At 41.5% G+C, this 14,857-nt stretch overlaps 1 protein-coding gene across 3 annotated transcripts in view; it reads left to right on the forward strand.

The window, feature by feature from the left end:
* The window catches only part of AK4 (adenylate kinase 4), a 51,654-nt gene that overhangs the window by 27,245 nt on the left and 9,552 nt on the right, over positions 1-14,857 (forward strand). For all 3 annotated transcript variants that reach the window (XM_053249402.1, XM_053249399.1, XM_053249401.1), the window contains 2 exons: positions 10,795-10,967; positions 12,525-12,643. In XM_053249402.1, coding sequence (XP_053105377.1) covers positions 10,795-10,967; positions 12,525-12,643 — 292 coding nt within the window. The remainder of the gene's footprint in view (positions 1-10,794; positions 10,968-12,524; positions 12,644-14,857) is intronic.

The raw sequence follows: 14,857 nt of genomic DNA on the forward strand, positions 1-14,857 counted from the left end.
TTTGTAAAGGCTTAAAAGAGACGAGCGGCGCGCATGAGCGGCCCTCCTCGGTGCACGCTCATCTCTAACGCTGCCGCGCGCGCTGTGACGTATGCGGCACGTGCGCAGCAGTGTCAGAGACGAGCGCGTGTGCCGAGGGCGCATGCGCGCTGCTAGCGCTCGTCTCTTTTAAGCCTTTACAAACAACGATGGGGGCAGGGGCAACAGGGAGGAACTCTGCCGCCCCAAGAAGATTTTTCAAAAGACCAGCGCTGGAGGGGGAAGAGCGGCGGGGGGGGGAAGTACTACCACCCCCCGCTTAAAGTAACAGTCCCCCCCGTGCTGGACCGGGGGGGTACCGGACCATGCACACCCCTATGCTGCCACAAGACCAGGTCCCCTCTCACTAATGTGTGCACTAATCAGAATCTGCAGTTTGATTTGACCTCAAATTGAATGGCAGACGCCTGAACTGATTTATTGAAAGCAGCTGACATGGCCAGCTGCCTCAACGAATCATCCCCAATTTGACCCGAATTGAATTGCACATCTCTAGAATGTTCAAAACAGGACTTCATGCATATGAGCCCTGGAATGAAGCACCAGTCTCCGATACATGCTGGAAGAGAATAGTATACCACCACCACCACCTCTACTGTGTAAACTGAAGAACTGACCCAGTAAATGGGCTGAATATGTACCTTTTTATGGGAACTTTTCCTGGGAAATTAGGAGAGATGACTTTATGAATTGGGCCAGAAATTTAGCACCAATCTGAGACAAGACTATAAACCTTATTCATGAAGCATTATTGGATACTAGTGGCCATTAGGAAGGAATATTCTTCCTGGTGAGTGTCAGTTTTGATTTCTTGACAATCTGCTGTTGCTTAAGGACTTCAGGAGACTGGTTGCTCATCTTTTGCAGATGTAATCTCCAACCTCCCATGGTTGAGTAAGATGACTGAGAGAGTGGTGGCTGACCAGCTCCAAGCAGTCTTGTAGGAAACGGATTATCTTGACCGGTTTCAGAATAGCTTTAGGGTGGGCTATGAGGTTGATGGTCTTGGTCAGCCTGATAGATGACTTGCACCAGGGAATTGTGTCTGCTGGTTCTTTTGGATGTCTCAGTGGCCTTTGATACCATTGACCATGGTATCTTTCTGGATCGCCTGAGGGATTTGGGGATAGGAAGCACTGTTTTGGAGTGGTTCTGCTCTTGTGGTTTGGATAGATTTCAGATGGTGGTGCTTGGTGACAGTTGCTCTTCAAAACAGGAGCTGCTATATGAAGTCCCTCAGGGCTCCATTCTGTCACCAATGCTTTTTAACATCTACATGAAACTGTTGGGTGAGGTCATCATTGGTGCTAGGTGTTACCAATAAGGTGATGACACCCAAATCTATTTCTCCTTGTCATCCATATCGAGAAATGGTGTTAGCCCCTTAAATTTCTCCCCTACAGGCAGTAATGGGAAAGACAGAGATGCCCATTGTTGGGGGTTGTAATTGCAAGATGAGATATAACTTGCTGTTCTGGACAAGGTTACACTCCCCCAGAACAGGTTCATAGCTTGGGAGTGTTCTTTGGACCTGGGTCTCACACTGTTGCCTCAGAATGAGGCTGTGGCCAGGAGTGCTTTTGACCAGCTGCAATTGATTCAACAACTCGGCCTGTTCCTTGAGGAGAATGCCCTGAAAACAATGGTACACCAGCTGGTAACCTCCAGGTTGGACTACTGCAGTGTGCTCTATGTAGGGCTGCCTTTGTACGTAGTTAGGAAACTTCAATTAGTCCAAAGAGCAGCAGCCATATTGGTCTCTGGGATATCTCAAAGAGACCACATTATGCCTGTTCTTAAACAGTTGCACTGGCTGCCAATATATTTCTGGGCAAAGTACAAAGTGCTGGTTATTACCTTTAAAGCCCCAAATGGTGACCAGGTCATCTGAGGAAGCGACTAATTCTACAAGATTCCCACTGCTCAATAAGATCATCAGTCTTTGAGTGCCAACAGGTAATCTGGTGGTGATCTGGGACCAGACCTTTGCAGTTTTTACCCCTAGGTTATGGAATAAAATATGAGGATTATCTTTCTTGGAGGCCTTCAGGAGAGCCTTAAAGACCCATCTTTTTAGCTTGGCTTTTTAATGATATATACTCTTAATTTTATTTGGGTTTACATGTTTGTTTTATTTTATTTTATTTTATTTTAATTGTTTTATATATGTTTGATTTTAATGTAAACCTCCTTGAGCCATTTCAGGAAGGGTGGTATGTAAATTGAATGTTGGTATGTAAGTGTAATCCAGCAGTACTGAAATGTGATTGTGTACAGTTTCTAAAAAAGAACACTAACATACAGAAGAAGCAGAAGTCCATGTTCATATACAAAGGTAGTGAATAAACCTGGATTCAGAACTGCCTTCTGCTGGATGTGTAGCAGGTCAGATCAGAAAGCCTGTTAGTTTGGGAACCTTTAGAGTATGTTGGATAGCAAGGTTAGGCAGGGCTTCTTGGAAAGTAACTATTTAAGTACATTGAACAGAGACTGTATAAGGCACTTTTGTATTTCTGTGCTGGAGCACATGTTCTGTGGAAAGTGTCTCTTTCCAGTCTTTGGACTATAAGACCTCTGTTGCAAATTATAGCTCTACTGTTTTCTATTGTGAGCCCAAAATGTGCAGATAACTGGGCTATGTTTCATGGAATGACACTGAAACAGCACTTGTTTCTTCATTAGATGTGTCTAATGAATAAGCATAATTTATGGAGTCTTGTGCTACAAAGCATTTCCTCTAAGGTGCACATCATTTCTTGTGCCCTGTCTTTTAACAATTCATGATGAAAAGAAAGCCGAGGTCCAATATTTAAACAAATAACATGTAGGATCAGTTAATCTATGGAGTCCTAAAAACGATGATGCTAGAAATAGTTGTGCATAATATTCTCTGATATAATAGAAACAGAACAAATGGCAACATACTATCCTGCCAGGGAGGAACGTGCCAGGTAGGTTGGAACCTTAGATGATGTGGTCATAAAAGGAATTAAGTAGAATAAGGATATTGCAGAGAAGCTGAATGAGTTCTTTGCATATGTCTTCATGGCAAAGGATACTGACCTTATCCCCGCTCTGGAACTGAGCTTCTCAGGCTTGGAGGCTGAAGAACTGGGCCAATTTCAGGTGACAAGGGAAGATATTCTAGACTGTTGTGAAAAACTAAAAATAAACAAATCGCCAGAGCCAGATGGCATCCACCCAAGAGTTCTGAAGGAACTCAAATGTGAAATTGCTGATCTCCTAGCAAAAATATGTAACTTGTACCTACAATCGGGCTCTGTAATGTAATTCCAGTTTTCAAAAAGGGAACAAGGGGGAATCTGTGAAATTACAGGCCAGTTCACTTAACTTCTATGTCAGATAAATTGATGCAAAACATACTTAAGGACAGAATTGTTAAACATATAGAACAACAGGCCTTGCTGAAGGAGAACCAGCATGGTTTCTGCAATGGTAAGTCTTGCCTCATGGGCCTTTCGGAGTTCTTTGAGAGTGTCTACAGGCATGTAGATAAAAATGATCTGGTTAACATAATATACTTGGACTTCCTAAAAGCTTTTGAAAAGTTCTCTACCAAAGGCTCCTGAGTAAACTTAGCAGCCATGGGATAAAGGGACAGATTCATATGTGGATTGGTAACTGGTTGAAGGACAGGAAACACAGAGTAGGAATAAATGGACAGTTTTCACAATGGAGGGAAGTAAGAAGTGGGGTCCCCCAAGGGTCTGTACTGGGACCAGTACTCTAACTTGTTCATAAAGGATCCATAAGTTGAGGTAAGCAGTGAAGTGGCCAAATTTGCAGATGGCGCTAAACTATTGATGGTAGTGAAATCCAAAACAGATTGCAAGAAGCTCCAAAAGGATCTCTCCAAACTTGGGGAGTGGGTGACAAAATGGCAAATATAGATCAATGTAAGCAAGTGTAAACACTCCACATATATGCTGATGGGATCATAGCTGTCAGTGACTGTCCAGGAGAGAGATCTTGGGGGTGTGATGGACAGCTAGTTGAAAATGTCAACTCAGTGCGCAGCAGCTGTGAAAAAGGCAAAATTCATGCTAGGAATCATTAGGAAGGGAATTGAAAATAAGAATGCTAGTATTATAATGTGCTTATACAAATCTATGATGTGGCCACATCTGGAGTTCTGAGTACAGTACTGGTTACCGTATCGTAAGAAGGATATTGTAGAATTGGAAAAGGTGCAGAAGAGGGCAACCAAGATGATCAGGGGATCTGGAGCACCTTCCTTATGAAGCTAGGCGACAGCATCTGGGGCTCTTTAGTTTCGAAAAGAGGTGACTATGGGGTGACATGATTGAGGTGTATAAAATTATACATGGAGTGGAGACAGTGGACAGAGAAATTTTTCTATCTTCCTTACAACACTAGAACCAGGGGTCACCCCATGAAACTGAAAGTTGTGAAATTTAGAACCCACAAAAGGAAATACTTTTTCACACAGCACATAATTAATCTATGGAATTCTCTGCCACGGGATGTGGTGATGGCCACTAGCTTGGATGGCTTTAAAAGTGGCTTAGACAAAGTCATGGAGGACAGATCTATCAGTGGCTACTAGTCTGGTGGCTTTAGGCCACCTCCAGCCTCAGAAGTAAGATCCCTCTAAATGCAAGTTGCAGGGGAGCAACAGCAGGAGAGGGACCTCCTCTTGCCTGTGGGATCCCCAGAAGCATCTGGTGGGCCACTGTGTGAAACAGGATCCTGGGCTAGATAGGCCTTGGGCCAGATCCAGCAAGACTGTTCTTATGTATGTATTCTTAATAGAAACTAGCTAGGTAATACGTTTAGTGGCTAAGATATATAACCAATAATGGGATTATCTTGAATCCTTGAATCAAACTAGATTTTATGTGGGTGTTCTGTGATAGGAGCCTACCATGAGTGTGTTCTGTTTCATAAAGCAGTTGCTAAGGGGGTAAGGATTTGGCTTGGGCTCATGACACGATGGGGATTAACCCTTTGCCTCAGCATCAGTTCCCCAAAATTAATTGGTCTTAGAAGGGAAAACATCAAGGTGTCTCTATCTGCTGCGCTTAAGAACAATGATTTTGCACCAGACAACAGGCACAGAGGCAAAGAATTAAATGCTCACGCCTTCTTACTACACAGCAGTCCTCATCCACCCCTGTAGATTCCTTTCTTCTTCCTTCCATGGTGTCCTGTGTTCTCCTGACTTTTTTTTTCTTTGAGGGAGAGGGAAAAGCATAGGAAGATCTAATTCAGGCCTGCACAACATAAGGCCCGGGGACGAGATCTGGCCTGTAGGGCCTTTTTTTTTGCTGGCCCCAGGGGTGGGCCAAAGTCTTGTGGTACCTGAGGTGAGGTGTAAAATGCTGCCTTGTTCCATGGACTTATTGGAGGTCATCCCCCTTTCAGAATTGATCTTTGAAAGCATTGAAAGTGCATGGAGGACAGGGAAGAGGAAAGGTTGCCAGGAGCCTCCTCTTACGTTCTCATGTAATAATTGTTTTCGTTAATATTTTTAAAGAGTAACTATAATTGCTTTCATTAATATTTTTAATAATTTATCTTGGCCCCTGCATGTTTGGTTCTAGCCTACCAGGGTATTTGACTTGGGCACCCCTGATCTAACTTCAGGACATCTAGTTTGGCCGCCTGTCTCATTGCTGCATTTTCTCTCTCCCACTCATCCCTCTTTGTTTGTGCTACTATTTATATTACACATTTCTCCAGCAATCTGTTTTCAAGGTGGTTTGCAACCTAAGTTTAAAACCAAATTAAAAATAATTTTCAAAGTAGTAGCAGTTGAAAATGTAAGAGGCAATTATTTAATTAAAAGCTTGCCAGACTAGGATAGCCACAATACAAGCAGCAGTGGAGCCTGGTATATCTCTCTTAAGTCCTCTTCCACAGTCTGGGTACCACAACTGAGAAGGCCCCTTCTCCTGTGTCCAGCTGCCACATCACTGGTGAGGGCACATGGTGAACAGCCTGGGTGGTAGACCAGAGTTTTCAGGCGGGCTCTAAAAAGAGGATGTTTCCAGATACTCTTTGTTTACCACTGGAAAAGTATGGTTTCTGCTGTGGTAGCTGAATTTACATTCCCTTTCCTGTTGGAAAACAGCAGAGGCAAACAACTTAGAGAGGCAAATCGGATTGAGGATGAGTGGGGATGTACCCAAGAAGGTCAAGTACTAGAGCTGCAACTAAGTAACGTCCATTTCAGAAAATGCTCTGAATGTGAGTTTGGCCGGGATTGTTAAAACACTACTTGATCGTTTTAACAGGTTTGTAACTTATTCAATGTTTGCCTCCTTCTTTTAAGAATTGAATTGGGTCTAATATTGAGGAGGTGGTATGCATGGGCTACTGCCTTGAATGAATATGGCGTTCCTTAACTCCTGCAGTTTGTTACCAGGATTCTGAAGTGATCCTGCTTTGCTACATAAAGAAACTAGTGTTGGCTTGAGGCCCCAGGAGCTGATGTGCACACCTTGTGGTACTTCTGAAAAAGAATGGGTTGTTTCCTTATGGATGGCATGGACTAAAGCTTTTCCTTTCTATTACAGTGATTCTCACTGCCACAAAGAAAATTTATTGATTTAGCATGGCTGCTATTTGAAGAAAGCATTGTGCATAAAAAGGAAAAGCATAAAAAGAGAGAGAGGAAGAAAGCATAGAAGGAGAAAAAAACATTTACTAGGTTGCTGCCTTACTGCATTCTGTAATCTTACCTCCACTGTACCACCTTGTTTCTTTCGACTAACTAAAGATCATCTTTTTTTCATCTTTTATGCAGATGCACTGTGGGATTTCTTTGTCTATTGTGCTTATGGACTATTTCATACATTATACAGAGACAATGCCCCAGAGTGTACACTTAACAGGGAGTAGTAGCCATTCACCATTTTCTTATAAGTATGCCTTTTTTTGCATGTTTATCATGTTCATAGAATTGTAGGGGTCTTGTAAGCCATCACATCTAGCCCTTGATTGATGCAGGGAATCCAGAGCTATAGTAGCCTGTGCTTGAAGATCTCCAGTGAGGGAGAGCCCATGCCCTTCCCCAAGGTAACTGGTTGCAGGGGAGGAGCCAAGATGGCAACTAGCTAGCAGCACTATTCAGAACTCCTGCCTTAAAACTGGACTTTGCTTTATTGGGGCTGAAATTCTCTGGCAAAAACTACACAAAACCTCAATCGTGACAAATAAAAGCCTGAAGAGGAAAAAGACAAACAGCTCTAACGACCAATCAGCCAAGGCAGGGAAGCAGAGGCAGTTGAAATCTGTTCCTTTTAAGTAGAAGGAATGGGTGCTAAGAAAGAGTTGCTTGAAAGTTGTATTTACAGTGGTCCCTCGACTTACGAAGTTAATCCGTTCCGAACGCATGTTCGTAGGTCGAAATTTTCGTAAGTCGAAAAGCGCACCCACGGAGGTCTGGAAACATTCGTAAGTCGAGGAAACCGCATCTAAAAATTCGTAAGTCGAGGAAGCCGCATCTAAACCGGCAACGACTTCCGGTCATTTTTGTCGTTCGTAAGTCGAAAACTTCGGATGTCGAGTAGTTCGTAAGTCGAGGGACCACTGTATTCCTGTGTAACTTGAACTGAAGGCTGCATCCAGCCCTCTCTGTCTTTGTTACTGGGAAGGAATGGCTTTTAATAGAGCTTCAAATAAATCTCTCTCCCCATGTGAAATTTTAGGGTCCCTGTGTGAATTATGAGTATACCCCTATGCAGCATAGAGGCTCCTTCAGCTGGCCCTTTAAAAGTAGTTGCTGACCTTGAGCTGTACTAACATAAGGCATTCAAAGCTGGTTGCATCTCTTCCCTCTTGCCTGCCCTTGTTTCTGTCCCATAGCCCCCTTGCTGGGAACATACCTTCGGTCTGAGACAAACTGCTCTGCTAGAACTCTAATGCTGATTCAGCATATGCTGCAGAATGAAAGTAGACTAGAATGGTTGTCTCTTCTGTGCTAGTATGTTACCTTTAAGGAGTGGGGTGTGTGTGTGCATTTTGCGTGGGAGAACACACAGAAAAGTTTTGCCCTTCTGTGTCAACTGCAACACTTGCAGTCTGAAGTGTTGCAGTCCACTCTGTCAACTCATTCTACTGCATGTGCATATCGGGGCTGTGCATGGATGCAGTTATCAGATTCAATGCAAGTGAATGCAAATCATGCAACCAATAACTGTACCAGCCAGGATCAAATCACTGGATATATCTGAGTAGATGCATTGGCCCATAGGAAATTGACATGTCTTTAAATATATTATTTTAAGTCAAAATGGAATGACACTTTCAGGTGTGGTAGGCCTTTCTTAGAATTGATGGTGAACCCTTCTTGGGCTTGATACCATGCCCATTTTATGCAGAATTCCAGGTTGTATGAGAAGAAGGCAATGTCTGAACAGGCATTAATTTGAATCAGAGATGTCCCATCTTCTAGCCGCCTTCCAACATTTTCCATATAGGACGCATACATCATGGCAGATATATAGGGTGGTGCCGATATTAGCAATTTTGCATAAACTGATAGGATGGAAATGCAGCTAATAGGGACTTAATGAAACTGGATCAGATTATTGTTCACATTTGATGCATAGCCCTAACATATATCCAACCTAAGATTATGGGTGAAAAGTCACCTTTTAAAGTGGTGGTGCTCATATTTAGGAGAGAGATAGTAACTGTCTCTCCTCCTCCTCTGTGGCCTTGCCCTGTGGCTGTCTCTTTTTCTGGAGCGTGAGCCCTTTTGATAAAGGTAACCATCATTCCTTTTTTTTTGCTTTGGAAATGTTTTTGTTTGCAAAGTGGCATATGAATATTATAAATATAAAATAATAATTGGGTGTTTATATGTGGTATGGAAAGCTGCATCCTGTTATGAAACAGAAATTATCTGGTGTCGGAATTCAGACTGGAGCCTGTTCTTGGTATTGCTCATAAAATATATCAAATGCAAGGGAAATCCCTTCCACAAGGTGTAAAGATAGAAAAACTGACAGCTCCTTTTTGAATGTGTATATTCCTCTGAATAGCACAGTAGGCAGCTCCTGAGAATACTGCAGATAAAAATGAGATAATCTGGTTACATGCGAGACAGATAAGGTTCCCATGTTAAGTCAGAGAGCTTAATGCTTGCACTTTGCATGGAGTATTCATTGTAACCATCCCTCCAGAGCTGGCTGTTAAGTTTTTTTGCAGTCCATGAGAGTAGCTTCTGAAGTCCCAGTATCCTTTCTTTTCTTTTCTTCTTAAATTAACTTTTCACTTTATTTTTATTAGTTTTCTACCTATCAGTGTGACTTCCAGTTCATATATCAACACAGTTATGCTACAACATCCATATTTGCTCTCATGTGAATATTTTCTTTATCTTTATATATCTAGTTATTATGTCCTAATCCTTGTTTTCATCACCATAGTAATCTATTAGTTTCATTACTATAACAAATTCCCCAACGGTTATTTTTACATTTCAACCCCCATTAATAAATCCAAATTCACATTGTTTTTCATATACCGCAAAAAGGGTTTCCAATCTTCTACAGAGTTTTCTATATGACTATCTCTTTACTAAGTTTTGCCATTTCTGCATATTCATATGCCTTCATCAACCATTCTTCTCTTGCTGGAATTTCCGCAGATCTCCATTTCTGAGCAAGAACCATTCTAGCCGCCATCGTAAGATATAGGAATAAATTTCTATTTTCTTTCGGGATTCTTTCATTAATTATGCCCAACAGAAAGGATCCAGGTCTCTTATGAAATACACATTTTAAAATCTTTTTAAGTTAATCATAAATCATATCCCAAAACCTCTTTACCTCTCTGCAGGACCACCATATGTGATAGAAGGACCCCTGGCTATCTTTACATTTCCAGCACTTATTAGATACATTTTTATACATTAAAGCTAGTTTCTAAGGTGTTAAATACCACCTGTACATCATTTTTATTAAATTTTCTTTTAAATTATAACATGCTGTAAACTTAAGATCTTTCTTCCATAGCTCCTCCCAGGCCTCTAAGTTAATATTATGACCTCCATCTTGTGCCCATTTTACCATTGTTGATTTTACCACTTCATCTCTTGTTTCTTCACATAATAACAAATTGTACATTTTGGTAATTAGTTTTACATCACTTTCACATAACTCTGTTTCAAATTTTGATCTCTTTTCTTCAAAGCCTATTTTCGAATCTTTTTTAAAAACCTCATTTAGCTGATAATATTGAAACCAGTTAGTCACTCTGTCTTTTAGTTCTTCCTCCTTTTTCAGTTTCCCATTTATTATCACACTTATTCAACACTTCATTATATGTCAGCCATCTGGTTTTCATATTCACTTCTTTACACATAACTGCTTCTAGTGAGGATAACCACAGAGGTACCTTGTTTTCTAAGTATTTTTTCTTTCCCAAACTATTATCAAACTTCTTCTAATGTAATGATTAAGAAAGTCCCTATGCACTTTGGTCTTATCATAAAATAAATACACATGCCAACCAAATCTTCTATCAAAGCCCTCCAAATCCAGAATTCTTGGGTTTCTTAAGACTATCCATTCTTTCATCCATACGAAACATGCTGCATAAAAATACAATCTTAAATTTGGAAGGAAAAGAATTCCTCGAAGTCCCAATATCCTTTCTCATCTTTCTGTACTTGATAAAAATAGTTGTATTTGAACTGCAGAAATATACTTGACTTTTCACACTCCTAACTTTTGTAATGAGTTATTTCCCCCTTGTTTTTAGGTTTTCCTAGGACATTGGGTCAAGCTGAAGCACTTGATAGAATATGTGATCTGGACCTGGTGATAAGTTTGAACATCCCATTCGAGAGCCTCAAAGACCGCCTAAGTGCTCGTTGGATTCACCCAGCAAGTGGGAGGGTATATAATATGGAATTCAACCCACCTCACGTACATGTAAGATATGGGTATTGTTAAGGCAATGAAATTTGGCAAGAAAAAGCAGAGATGCACCCATCAGTATACATTATTTCTACTTTTAACAATCAACTTACAATATTTAGTGTTTGTGTTTTCAAAATAAAGGGGGAGTGGTAACTCTAAATGTGGTAAAAAGGTTTCATATTCTGGAGCATCAATGCAATGTCTGTGACAGATGGCAAATATTTTTCTTTGATTAGAACAGTGAAGGCTGTGAAAAGAGTTTGGTATAGGAGAACATCCTTCGGTAATCATGATTTAGAAACAGCAATGGTTATATTGGAACTAAAAATATTTAGCGTACTGAAAATAATATGTAAGGATAAATAAACTGTAAGTAGTAGGCAGTGTGTCACAAGGCACTAAATTTCAAATTAACCTTTGCCACACACTTCTCTCATGAGATATTGCTGAAAACTGACTTGACCTAGCAGTGGTTTCTTATATTTTCTTTCTTAATACACAAACAGAACAGATTTTACAATACAATTGCATTGAATTTTGCTGGCTCATTATAAATTATTTAAGTCTGTGTATATCCAGGGATTCCTTGATTGCTCTTTATAAGTTTGGAATCCAGTATCATGGGTGTGGGGAAGAATGGGAACTGCTGGTAGATCTCTAGGCAGTTTGCAGCAAGTTACAAAGGGTTTCTGACTTTCAGTAGTTTTTAATAGCAAGTAAGATTGCAAGGATCCAACTCTGACCATGATTGACTTTTATCTGTCAGATTCTGTGTTCTTTACTTGTAAAATGTGAGTATGAATTGCTTGTCTTAGTGTAGTTTTGCTGGCTAGTTTTCAAATTAGATTGTGCTAGAATCCTTGATCTACAGTAATTATAGTACTGATTTGAACTTGCATATGTGGGTTATACTGCTGCATCCCAGAGTGCAGCAGTAATTGGCTCTGAGCTGCTATTTATTTTGCACCTGGCTCAGATTGGTGGATGTTGAAGTTCTCGTAAAATAGAGTAAAGCCTGAAGTCTCCTACCTCTGGCAGGTCATGGGTACAGAACTGAGCATTCTGAGAATCTGGGTTCTATTCTCCCCTGCCCCCCGCCCTTTTGTATCAAGAGAACAATTCTGCTGAACATAAGTACTTTTTATGTTCTTAATCAATTGAAGGAATGCAAGCCTGTATTTAGCTATGCCAGTTGAAAGCGATGGGACTTGAAAGTCCTTGAGTTTGGCTGAGTTGTGCCACACATTCCTAGCCTCGTTGCTACGAAGACAGGCTTGAAAAATGAGTCATATCTCATAAAAGAGGTAGACTGAGCAAGATTTACAGAGTTGAGGGCTTCATTGCCCAGCATTATTCTTTGCCCTTTCCCATGAAGACTAACAACATATCCAAAAATGAGCAAATATGTAAATCAGCTTAATTTGCATAACAAATTAACAAAATAAATATGTTTGCATGTTTCATACTTGGGCTTTTCTCTGTATATTAAATTGTTTTAATTTTCTTTTTGAGCAAACATCTTTAGCTATATTTTACTTTTTACATTTTCATATTGTTCTTGTGAAACAGGGTATTGATGACATTACTGGTGAGCCATTAATCCAGCGGGAAGATGATAAACCTGAAGCTGTTGCTGCCAGGCTAAGAAAATACAAAGATGCTGCAAAGCCTGTAATGGAATTGTACAAGTGAGTTGGAAATAAAAAATCCATATAAGCATGATTACTTGATGCTTTTCTCTATGTGGTCGCTAAGAGTCAACACCGACTTGACAGCACTTAATCAATCAATCAATCACTTGATGATGCAGGTGTGAAAATGGTCATGTTCTAGTGATTCCTGGCAGCATTGCATTCTGGTAAAAGATATTGGGTTGTATGCTCACACAGGATGGTGCCCCCACCATTTCTACCTATCGTCCCCTCCTGCTGTGACCCATCATATGTCCTGGAAGATCTCTTGACTGTTGAAACTGGATTTTCAGGGGGCATGGGAGAAATAGTAGAGAGGACAAGCAAGTCCCATTGAGTGGGTGGAACTTGGTTCACACTTCCGGGGTACAATCAATTATTTTCTGCATTGGATTACATGGCAGTATATTTTGATCTTGCAGGGGATTTAGGAGTGTCAGCTAACAAAGATCTAGTATCTGGGTATTGATTTAAATGTGCTGGAAAAGTGATATAAGGAGTGGATACAACTAAAAAAACTGTCTGAAGATGATTTATTTTAGTAAAATATTTGATCTTATAAATATGTTGAAAGATTATCCCATGTAAAAGCGGGTTTCTGAATAACAGCTGAAGAGCTTACATTGATGATTTATGAAAACCTTAGGTGGGTTTAAATCATTTTGAGGTGATGTCTGACATGAAGTTACCATGTGATGATTTCTTGTGTGGGGCATCAAAACATATCAATTACTCGGTTTAGCATAACCTTAGTTAAGGGCTGCATTTGCACATAACGCGAAACAGGAGATTGATGAAGCTGTTTCAGTTGGAAACCATGAATCTCATTGCAGACAGTCATCCAACTGCGGTTTGGCAGCTTCCAGTTTCAGATCAGGGTGGCCCCTGCCTGCTCTCAGCTGCTGAGGCCGTATCCCAGGCAGCCACATGCTGCTTGCATGCATGCATGCATTCATTCATTCAGTCATTCATTCATTTGACTTCTATACTGCCATTCCAAAAATGGCTCAGGGCAGTTTACACAGAGAAATAATAAATAAATAAGTTGGATCCCTGTCCCCAAAGGGCTCACAATCTAAAAAGAAACATGATAGACACCAGCAACAGTCACTAGAGGTACTGTACTGGGGGTGGATAGGGCCAGTTACTCTCCCCCTGCTAAATAAAAGAGAATCACCACGTTAAAAGGTGCCTCTTTGCCAAATTAGCTGGGGTTAGCATTGCCAGACTGAGGGCAGTGCATCAGCGTGTCATTGGGGCAGTCAACAGTAGCTGCCCCCAAAGGGGGCATGTAATCACACTGGGCTCACTCTGGCTTCCTTGGGCCGATGACAGTTTAACCCCTACCAGCTATGTCACCTCAACAAAATTGCAGGACAACATGTGATCGGGGACTAATTACTCAGCAGCAGAGGGGGGTGGAATGTGGGGTGGGACTTGTCCCGATGGGGTTCTACATTAGAACCTTGCATTTTGCTGGATGCAGGTGGCATTAGGGTGGGGAGCTTGAGGGAGGGCTGCTTGCCATTCCCCTCTCCATGGCTGCCAAAGAACTGTTTTTCCTCCCTCTGTACCTTCTGCTCCCGGAACCTAGGGACCCATGGCCTTACACACCTCCAGCTTGAATACAAGAAAAGTCCTCTACACACCATGTACTCCAAGCATGATCAGTGCTGTAGTCTTGGGGTGGTGTGGGGGATCCAATGTCCTCCCCTGCCCCCCCCCACCAAACACCCGTCTCCCTCCTCACTACTGGCCAGGTGTGAGGGGGGAGCCCTGCACTTGCATTTTGAAAGAAACACACCAGTTTAAGAGAGACTGCTTTCACTTCATTTGACAGTAATATACTGGCAGTCACCTTAAGTGGCACAGTAGGGAAATGCTTGACTAATAAGCAGAAGGTTGCCGGTTCGAATCCCCGCTGGTACTAGATCAGGCAGCAGTGATATAGGAAGATGCTGAAAGGCATCATCTCTTACTGTGTGGGAGGAGGCAATGGTAAACCTTTCCTGTATTCTACCAAAGTAAACCACAGGGCTCTGTGGGCGCCAGGAGTCTTAATCGACTTGATGGAACACTTTACCTTTTTAATATACTGGCAGCCCTTTTATTAGCAAGGCAGGGACACATGTTTCCCATTTATGATCCTGCTGCCGCCACAGGTGCAGGTAATGACCCATTATCAGTTAAAGGGATTAGGGAGGGAGATGC

The sequence above is a fragment of the Hemicordylus capensis genome, chromosome 4 (genome assembly GCF_027244095.1).
Source record: "Hemicordylus capensis ecotype Gifberg chromosome 4, rHemCap1.1.pri, whole genome shotgun sequence".
Taxonomy (NCBI): Eukaryota; Metazoa; Chordata; class Lepidosauria; order Squamata; family Cordylidae; genus Hemicordylus; species Hemicordylus capensis.